This window comes from Lichenostomus cassidix, chromosome 4, assembly GCF_008360975.1.
Source record: "Lichenostomus cassidix isolate B80296 chromosome 4, HeHo_3.0, whole genome shotgun sequence".
NCBI classification, from domain to species: domain Eukaryota; kingdom Metazoa; phylum Chordata; class Aves; order Passeriformes; family Meliphagidae; genus Lichenostomus; species Lichenostomus cassidix.
The window spans coordinates 7667994-7678550 of NC_139484.1; the positions used below are offsets into that span (position 1 = coordinate 7667994).

At 44.7% G+C, this 10557-nt stretch overlaps 1 protein-coding gene across 1 annotated transcript; it reads right to left on the reverse strand.

Moving 5' to 3' along the window:
• Positions 1-2316: 2316 nt before the first annotated feature.
• Positions 2317-9505, reverse strand: DCK (deoxycytidine kinase). Its single transcript, XM_085057735.1, has 7 exons — positions 9309-9505; positions 8469-8587; positions 7724-7917; positions 6891-7038; positions 5837-5952; positions 5268-5367; positions 2317-3608 (listed from the first exon to the last, which is right to left on the reverse strand). Exons 1-7 carry the CDS (start codon positions 9376-9378, stop codon positions 3582-3584), a joined length of 774 nt encoding a protein of 257 aa, XP_084913861.1. The 5' UTR covers positions 9379-9505; the 3' UTR covers positions 2317-3581.
• Between the last annotated feature and the right edge of the window lie 1052 nt (positions 9506-10557).

Consider the following 10557-nt stretch of genomic DNA (forward strand, 5'->3'; position numbering starts at 1 on the left):
TATCATTCAGTACAGTATTTATCCTCTGGCCAAACGAGGAAGTGACCTCTTCCTTCTTTACCTTTTCCACAGCCATTCACTGCTAAAGCTCTAATGCTGCTCTTGCACCCAGCCCAGGGAGCAAGACACAAAGAATTCCTGTGGCAGATTCCTGCATGGATTTCTCCCCATCACCAGTAGCTATAGGGACCTGCAGCACAGTTTTGCCATCAGTATGTATTTCAAGACCAAACTTGTCCTAAGTTTCCTTTCCTCACACACAGTTACATCTTTCTTTTTTTTTGTGAACTTACACAGCTGAAGTTGCACTGATGGCTTTAGTATCTTTTAAAACAAATAATTTCCATTGGCCAGGAATCTGGGCCAGTGGCATCAAAACATCCCAGAACAAAACCTAAAACCAGGGTTGCCTTCCTTTTCCATTATTTAACAAGGCACTTCAGACCTACAAAACATCAATATTAACTAATGCATCCTCCCAGACTCCTGAAGGCATAGGGAGCTATCAATATTTCAAAGACAAAAAAAGTGAGGCAAAGAGTGATTTATTTACTCACAGTCATGCAGAGAGTCTAAACAGGATCTGGGAAAAGCCACCTGGGAGTCCATACACTTGGTTATGCTGAAACCTCTTGGCAAGAGCACTTGCACTCTGTTTTTTCCTAAGATGTGCTTAATTATTGCTACATACATACAGATTTCTCTGGTCTAGGCTCAACAGTTCACAGTGAGTTTCTCCTGGGTCATTTTTATTTCACAAAGAGATTCCTGAGTATCTAATTACTAGAAGAAGAAAATCAATTCAATAATAATCATATTTTATATGCAATTCTATTATTATGATGTCTGCTTAAATAAATAGAAAACAGTACTAGTAAGTAACTGGCACAAAATTGTAGAAAATTAGGTTCTACCTACAAAATTGGTTTCTGTTCTAAGAAGCATCTATATGAAGTGAACTTAAAAATCCACTATACAGAAAACAGCCACAAGGACTGAGAAAAAAATGAGGCAATATTAAGACCATTGCTCACACGGGTACTTGAATCACAATTAAAACTCTACTAATCATACTTTAATCTGCATCCCAAATGGAAAAAAAACAGCATCCCAATTTTGTTTCCCAATCATGATGACGTTTGATTAAAACAAGCAAGCATTCCTAGGCAATTCCATCAGAGTATCTCTTACCCTAGGGAAGAGAAAGGGACACAACACCCAAAGGCTGAAAAACAATCCTCACCAAACAGCAGACACCAGTTCAGAACCTTTTCGCATCTCTAAAAGGCAAAAGCCAACACAACAATCCTGGTTTGTGGTAGCCTGGGAACAGATTTAAGCAAAGGAAATACTGACAGATTCAGAAGACTGAGGTACTGCTCGAGCTGAGGTTTAAGCCGAGGCACAGGCAGATCAGTCTCAGGCCATCTCTGCTGCTGTCTGTGCTGTGTCTGTCCTACATACAAAAAACTGCAGCTTCATGTGCTCCAGGCCAGCCACTTTCAGATCCCCCAGAAGCTTGGGGGCCACTGGGGTGTGTGTTTGGGGTTTGCTTTCATTTTTTTCTCCACAGCAATTAAAAACATTCTTATAATTGGTCATGACTTTGCTCCTTCCAATCCAAACTTGGCAGGCAGAGATTTTGTAAAGCTTTCTGGAACAGGCTACAGATAACCTGCCACAGAATTTCTGTGCGCTCTCTGTGATGGGTTTCAAAAGAAGCCTTTATTAGAACTCAGACATGTTTACTTCCTTGCAACAAGCACTGTCATTCCAATTCCTGTAATTAAATCCACAATTTTGACAGCTGAAACTGTAGAAATAATTGCACTGTTAGTCAAAATAAGTTGTTACTGTTCAGACTCTTGCCAAGAATGCTTTAAAAGCTTGTACTGTGTGTTTCAAGTAAATCTGAACTGAATCTTCATTCCACCTCACTTCCTTTCTGGAGCAAACATCTTAAAATCTCTCCTTTTACTGTGCAACCTTCAAGTTCTGCACAAGATTTTCTGCCAGACCACTGCTACTTTCCACTACAACATAAATATTATACAACGCTCTTGTACTGAGCACTAAGTCACACATACAATGTACTTTATGTAATCGTCCGTCTCTATCCCATAAGTTCATTTCCCACACATGAAAAATAATCTGAAGTCAGTCAGTCTCTAAGAAATCTCAAGAGAACTTTTTTTACACCAAATACACCCAGAATCTGTAACCTTCAGTTCATCCACTGTACCAGCATTACATAGGCGCAATCCACAATATTACTTCTTTTGAGACAAGAAGCCAACACTATTAAACACTGAAAAAGTCTTTCCAATCACTTTTATTTTTCAGCCAATGGTTAGAAAATGCCAGCACAATTCCAGACATAAAGGAAGAAATCTCATCTCCAAGAAGCAGGTACCCGAAGTACCACAGTAGACAATAAAAAGCTTTACAATAAAATTTTGCCTTCAAAAGCCAACTGTGCACTCAGAAATGCTTAAAGTAGAACAAAGCAGCTCATAAAACCCAGCACTTGAGATGGGTAGCCTGAAAAGGTCCTATTTTCTGTGCCTGGAACAAGAGGCTCAGGGAGCAACTACTCCACACAGGTCTCCCCTTCTTACTCCAAGCAGGTGAGACTCCAAGCAAGTAGAACCTACTTCCAACAGTGCAGGATCTGAGAAAGCACCCAGAAGGCTCAGCGAACACATGGAGCAGCTGGAACAAAGGCAGGAAGCCACCTCTGACATCCCCAATGCGATTATGGGGTGGTTAATCAACATGTCATTCACAGATGGAGGCTGTTTGCAAAATGCCCTTCTGCCCATTGCAGTACCCAGCAAGCAAACATATTCCTCTCCAGGAGAAGAGGACTGACCAGCAACAAAACACTGTTTTCAGAAAAGCTTAAAAAAAAATGGTAAAAAAGCCTGAAACATGTCAGACAACAAAAAGCCTCAAATATCCTAGTCTGCAGTGCATCATAGAAACAGATATAAAAACTCATTTGATATATACAGAAATTCAGTCACATTTGGATTTAATCCAGTGTATTCTATGAAGAGCTTCTTCTACCAAAAGCACCAGACAGTATTTTTTTGTACCCTAAAATATAAAATTCCAGGTTATATTAAAATTCCCTCAGCAGCAAAAATGATTTTTACCTTTTATTTCCTTGGAACAACAAAACATCCATTACAAGTCCATGCAACTAAAGAAACACTGAGGAGATCTAAAAAACCCACTACCTTCTTCAAAATTAAATAGCAGTTGGGCAAAAATAAATTTTAAAAATCTATAAAATAGTCTAGAACTCATTGGTCTGATTAAAAACTGGCACAGTACCTGGAAATGCTCAGAATCCTTGTCTCTTCAGAATTTGTGCACGTTACTTAACCTAATACTGAACAGACGTACCGATTTATTTAGTAATTTCCCTATTCACAAAGTTTATTTGTTCCTCACAACCAATTCACCAGGACTGGCCTCTCCAGAGGCCTTCTATAAAACAAGGAAGAAGCTGTACTTGAGACTTTGATCTCACAGATGTTTGGAATGGTTTGACTCTGTCTGCGCTTCAAAGAGGTTTACAACATGCTCAAAAATTCCTTGACCTGCAAAAAGAAACAAATATTGTCAATCACATTAAGTGTTTGTCAGGAGAAATAGACAGCAACTCTATTTACCTCTCCTCTGCTTTATGCTCTACAACAGCCTAAACAAACAGGGAAAAAGAAGCTCAGCCGTGCCATTACCTATCCATCAAGAACGTTCCAGACGTGGTACCTGTAATTTAGTAGCTGCAGGGAGAGACACAATGGAATGACGCTCACTCCTCCCGTGGTCCTGGTCCTGAACTACAGCTCTTTGTCACCAAGGAATCGCATTACAAGCAGGTGTCACTCAAACCGGAGGAGGATAATGACCACCTCAAAAGAGCTGTCATTTGGAAACCACCGAGTCACACCCACTGCCTGAACACCAGCCAGATTTAATGCCAGTGAACAACCCGGTCCCATCCAATCAGGATGTCCCTTGAAATCTGAGGCTGGCAAACAAATAATAAAGCAAGACCTACCAAAACCTCAGTGCTCGGAGAAAATCCGATACTGGAGATCAATGCCAGGCTCACAACTCCTACCTTTAAGTTTCAGGAACATCCTAGGAACTAGACTGTGATACAGCCTGAATTAGGAGCATTTTCCTCTGTCCACTCAAGCCACACTACTCCATAGAAAGGAACTGACCTTTTACTAGAGGACATGGTGCTATTCTTTTGGCAAAGGCTCTCCTACACGGCCCATCTGTAAACGTTTTGTCCAAACTCTTGATGTGAAATGGAAAGAGATTTTGGATCACACTCTCCAACAGGGACCCTACCCTTCCCAGGTCAGGGCTCAAGGAGGTGGGGAAAAAAAGGAAGAGGTCAAATCCCTTCCTGTAGAGAAGGGACATAACTGTGCCAAGACTAACTTGAAAGGCACCATAAGAAAGCCACCCTCCACTTCGAGAGTAGCACCAGTAACCCTGCATGGAGAACCCTGTTAGGACTTACACGCCAGGCACAAATTTCAGGATGAGTATCACAACAGAGCCACACAGGGTCTGGCTCCCCACCACAGCACACACCAAAGCCCAATGCACCCTGACACATCACATGTACCAGTTCCATGGCTCCATTTAGCAAACGCCAAACTACAGTGCCAACATGGGGCATAGGCTGTTCCCAGATAACCTGACAGCTACACCAGAGTAAACTTCTCCAAAAACTGTACATAGTTGCCTAAGCTTAGCCTTATCTAATCTTGTGCAGATGGGAAGCATGTTCCCTCCAGAGCTGCCATGTCCGGTCATCTCATCGATTAACAAGCTCAACCAGGAAGGCTGGTTTTAATCAGGTGAACACCTCCACTCCTGGGTGGATCAATGGAGATCAAAGGACAAAGCTGCTTTTCTCACGAGGGAACAGCTTATTTCCGAAGAATGGAAAAACGTGTGCATACCATTGCTGTGGTCTGTAAGTCATTGAAGCTACTCAGATGAAAGTCAAGTTGTCCTCGCTTGAATCCCACTGGGATTCAAGCACCAAACACCTGAGCAGTTAAATGGTAACGGTTTGGCCTAGTTTTAAATTCGTATTGCAGTAGGCTATAAAACTGTTCATTACCTCAATGGAACTCTGTGACTTACAGATTTTAGAAGGATGATTAGACAGGGAAGTGTATTTCTAGAGCAACCTGCATCATCAGTTTGTTCTGCTTGTGAAATTTTACCTTTTCGATCATGTGATCGTATCTGTCCTTTTTGCCTTTGAAGTCTTCATTAACATCAAGTGTTAAAATCGGAATTTCCTGTAGATAGTCAAAATCTGTTCTGTATTGGGAGAGGAACAAAGCAAATATTGGTAGCTGGAAATAAAGCAGAGAGCATTCAAATCCCTATCAGTATGTTCACTGTTAAGAATCCCACAAAGAGAACTGCATCTATAAATTATAGCCAGGAATTCTGAATTTACAGTGTGGCTCCTGGAATCAGTGATTCCTGGACATTCTGCTCCCCCAGCACCTAACTGAATAACAGAACACTGTGCATTAAAGTGAGCTCAGCTGAAGCCTCTGGCTGCAGAGCTTTGTGTGAGGAGAACTTGAAGCACGCTGCATGTCCAAGCAATAATGAACACGCTGGAAAGACACTACTACTAAAAAGATGGCAATATAAATATTTCCTGCAGTTTAGATTTACGTATCATAAGAAAAGCTGAAATTTCACTGGTGGAAAAAGCACTGTGGATCATCTTTACAAAGATTTATCCATCCTCAAGGAACCATTCAACAAACCCTACCGCAGTGTCCTGTGCTGGAGCCAACTTTCATGTTTGTAGTGAAGCTTTTCCAGATATTCAATGGGGATTTCTTGTTCTTCATCTCTTCCACGCAAGTAAATCCTATTCAAGCACTTCTAAAGGCAAAAGATATTAAATAAAAGTAAATAAATTGGTGTATTGCATGACAAAAGCACAGAAATATCCATTTGACATTACAGACAAGCATTTCAAAATCTCATTATATGTTCCTGGCTCTTAGAAACTGTTTTCAAATGTTTTAAGTAATTTGTTTCTATCCTGAGCACACCCAACATTGCCAAAATTGTTTAAGTGTTGTACTTACTAATTTAAATATACGTTCTTTTCTTTAACAGAAAAAAAAAAGCCCTCAGAGTTACTCCAGCATGTTACATTCCACAGTTTTTCAGAACCATAACAAAACTGAAGGCATGGAAGCTTGAAGCAAGGAAATATGGAAGCGATCTCTAAGTTAATTAGAGCTCTTCTAAACTCATGTTTTTCTCTTGTTCGAGCAAGTTTTGTACTCAAAAGAGATATTAATCTGTTCTCTCCTTTTAAACAAATGTTAGATGGCCTAAGATCAAAGCACGGTCACAAGGCCTCACACACAGGGTGTGCCTTCACCTGGCTTAGCTCCATCACCCCAGGTGTAGGGGCTTCACAGGCCACCCCACATCAGCTCTAACATTACTGCAAAGTAAAGTGTTACACCTATTCCCTGCACAGCTTCTATACCCTATGTAACAGCTATTCCTAGAGCTATTCTACACTTTCCTGGAGTTGCTTGCTTGATTCCAGCAGTATTTCCTGGTTTACTGTTCTCATGTATTCTTTTTTTAAAATTAGAAAATCATTACCATCACAGTTGACTTCAAATTACACAGTCTACATTTGAAAGAACATTTCTTTAAAGTACTTCCAGGCTTAGTCACAGCTCAAGTATTACAGCATCCAGGGGAACAGTGCAGCCTGAGCTGAACTCTGACCATGAGGGGACAAGGCCCAGAACATGGATGCTCGTTCTCTGTGCAGTCACATCTGTGTCTCTCACCTCAGGAGTGGCTCGGAGATAAATGATCCCATCCAGCGCCAGCCTCGAGCCAAACTGTTTATTCATCCAGTCGTGCCAGTCCTGGTAAATTGTCCACTCGGTCTCATTCATGCAGTCAGACTCATATAAATTAGCAGCAAAGATGTATCTGTGGACATCAAAGCGACGGAAAGAAAACTTCACTTGAACACAGAAATCACTTGTTTTTCCTAAAGCAGAGTAACTAGAGAAGAAGCTGAGTGGTAACACTGCAGCATCTCTGATGAACTCTTGGAGTAGAATTAAACAGCTGGTATTCTCTTGGAGCTGTGTGCATGATGACCACCATTTGCAGCTCAGGTGTGCAGAAACAACCCGCAGAACGCAACTGGCTTGTACATCAGGTCGTTTGTTTACAATAAATTAAAACACATTATTATTTACAATATATTACAACATGAGGAACAGCTAAGGATTATAGGATGGGATTCAATTATCAAGTCTCATCTTCTGAATCCAGAAACACAGGATGAGGTATTTATTTATGCTTTTTGTTTTTTGGCCGTAAATTAAAACATGAGAAATTCCACGTCAACATTAGGAAGAACTTCTTTCCACGAGGGTGGCAGAGCACTGAAACAGCTGCTTAGGGAGGTTGTGCAGTCTCCAGAGAGGGAGACATTTCAAATGCTTGGATGAGTTCCTGTGTCACCTGCTCCGGGTGACCCTGCCTTGGCTGGGGGCTTGGACTGGGTAATATCCAGATCTCCCTCCCAACCCCACATATCCTGTGATTCTGTGATTTGACTCGGGAGAATTTTGATTTGCACCCTGAGGACTCCAGCCCCCCATACCTGTCGCTGTAGACAGAGCGCTCGAAGAAGACCACGGGATTCTGCGCATCCTGGAGTTTGCCGTTCAGGCAGCTGAGCTGCGCCCGGATCCGGCTGAGGCACGCGTACGTCTGGAAGGTGAAAGCCCACCTCTCCGGCTTCTCGTACATCATGCGCAGCACGTTCCCGCCACTCCTCTGGGACGTGGTCAGCTCCTGCATGCACAGGGAGAACAAACAGAGCACTGCCTAAGTCCAAAAAAATGCAGCTGAGGAGAAGTCAGGAACAACGTGTTCCCGTTTAATTTTATACTGACATAACCAAAATACACCTTTTTTTTTGCCAGGTCTAAAGATCTCCAGACCCTCAAAAGCCACTTGCACAGGAAGTAGCAGCTGGATTGCCAATGGAATTACAGGTAGCTGGGAAGAAACCCCACCACTAAAACCAAGTTAGCAGGAGCTCTCAATTTCCCAGACATTTCAGAGCACACATTTCATGGCACAGGAACAGCCCTCTGTGCTCACCTGGTTTGTTCACAGTGGCTACAAGCAATTCTTGTAACTCTTTACAACTCTTAAAAATTACACCTGACGTTGAATAACATTTATTCCATAATACGCCAAACAAACTGGAAAAGAGGAATTCAAACATTGTGACAGCAATCACCAAAAGTGTTGTTGTTACAGAGGGTCTGAAAAAGTCTGTTGCATATACTGGTATTCTGAAATTAGAGGAACGTTTGACTTTTTTTTCCCTCTTTTACCTCACAATCATCTCCAGAGCTTTGCTGAACATTGCACCATCTAGCTACAGGCTCGGGAACAACTTCCCACTCCTCGTTGGCTTGTTTCAGAATATTCACAAAGGTGGACTTCCCTGCAGCTGTAGGAAAAGCAATCAGGAACAACGTCAGTGAGAAACCACCCACAGTGGTGTTAATTAACTAGTGTACAGCTGTGCCTTCCATCCCCATTAATCAGTCTCCCACACGCATCATGTTCCACATCAATTAACAGAGCAACAGGGTTTTTCTTTATCTGCATTTAGGCAGGTTTGATAACGCTCCCAGGCACCTGGTGATTCTGGGGGGTGTCCTGTGCAGGGACAGGAGTGAGATTCAGAGATCCTTGTGGATCCCTCCCAGCTCGGGAGATTCCCTGATTGCGAGTGTTTTACACCGCAAACAGGAAAGATGGGGGAAAAAGCTTATCCAAGTCTTCAACACCAAGCAGGTGAATCAATTAAAAACTGTAATAGAGAGCTTTTCTTTTTTCCCCTCCCAAATCTCGCCATTTTTGCGGTGTCGGGGTATCTGACATTATGAATCGGCTTGTTTGTGTCTGCTGACCTGACTAAAAGCCTTTTACGGAGGGAAACGGCCAGGAAAACCTTGTGGAAGCAGCCCCCTTTGCCCCGTTCTGCCGCGGTGGGAAGAGCCCTCACACAACGGAGGGGGAGAGGAAGGGAAGGAAGGAGTGCAGAGTCCGCAGAGCTGTGCCTGCCCCAGACACGGCCGAACGCACCGAGAGCCGCCTCCCCCTGCACCCCTCGGCAGCTCCCCCTACCCCATCCCTTTGCCCGCGCAGGCGAGGCGCCGACTCACCGATGTTGCCCTCCACGGCGACCTTCTTGAGGCGGCCGCCGGGCCTGCTGCGCTTGGGCGAGGTGGCCATGGGGGCCTGAGGGGCGCGAGCCGCCTCGGGGGGCTGGGGGGGGGGGGGTGCGCGAGACCCGCCTGAGGGGGCGCGAGCCGAGCGCCGCGCGCGCCGCCTTCAAATTTGGCGCGCGACGGCGGCGGGCCCGCCGGGGCTGCCGCTGACGTCACCGCCGCGCGCCGCGGCCGATCCCGCCGCAGGCAAGAGCAGCGGCGCGCGGAGCGCATCGATGGCGGCCAGCGGTGCCACGAGCTGCTCCCGTCCTCAGCGCTGCCGCAGGACAAAGGGAACGGGACAGGAGACAGAGCCACCCTCCCCCCAGCCACCGGTCGCGTTAAAAATCCCTCCAGAGTGCCTTGGAACTGCCACGCCAGCTGGGCTTAAAGGAGACGAGTGGCACGGGAATTTTTAGGGCTATCACTGAAAATAATTAGGAGGAAATTCTTGACTTTAGGAAGGACTTCTTTACCTTAGGCTGGAATTCTTTGCTTTAGGCTGGAATCCTTCCCTGTGAAGGGAAGAAGACCAGAGGGGAGGCCCTGGCACAGGGTGCCCAGGGAAGCTGTGGCTGCCCCACCCCTGGCAGTATCCAAGGCCAGGCTGGACAGGGCTTGGAGCAACCTGGGACAGTGGGAGGTGTCCCTGCCACGGCAGGGGGTGGAACGGGATGGGCTTAAAGGTCCATTCCAAACCTAACCATTATGGGATTCTACAAAACCCTAAAACCTCCCAAACAGACTCCAAACCCAAGAAGAACCAAGTTAAATGGGAAAATCCTGAGCCATAGGAGATGGGCACCAGCAGCGAGGCATTTGTGACCCCAGAGTTGTGTAAAAATATCGAAGCAAAAGCCACATTTTTAACCACCTTTTCTCAAACTGCCTTCCAGCCACGTGTGTGAGGGACTTACCACAGGACAGGGCACTTTGGAACCTGGCATGGATGGGAGGGCAGGAAATCTGGAACATCCAGCTGTCAGGCTCACAGGAGGCTTTTGGGAGAAAGAAAAACCTGAAAAAGGCACCTGTGCTGCTGGGCAGGGCCAAAAGCAGAGTCTGCACCTCGTGTGCTGCTGGGGACCAAACGACATCCTTGGGGTGTTGAGTTCAGATGTTTACAATATGAGGGCACAGGGGAAGAATCTATTTACAAGTAAGAGTTCATTCAGGACCGAGTCCAAGAAGGAAATAAAGACAG

Bases quoted from the DNA above. Each gene is read 5' to 3' on its own strand.
- DCK (XM_085057735.1), bottom strand. From the start codon at position 9,378: ATGGCCACCTCGCCCAAGCGCAGCAGGCCCGGCGGCCGCCTCAAGAAG. The intron at 7,918-8,468 runs GTAAAAGAGGGA...CTGTGCATGCAG, and splicing joins GCTCTGGAGATGATTGTGAG to GAGCTGACCACGTCCCAGAG. The intron at 5,953-6,890 runs GTGAGAGACACA...TTTTGCCTTTAG, and splicing joins ATCTCCGAGCCACTCCTGAG to AAGTGCTTGAATAGGATTTA.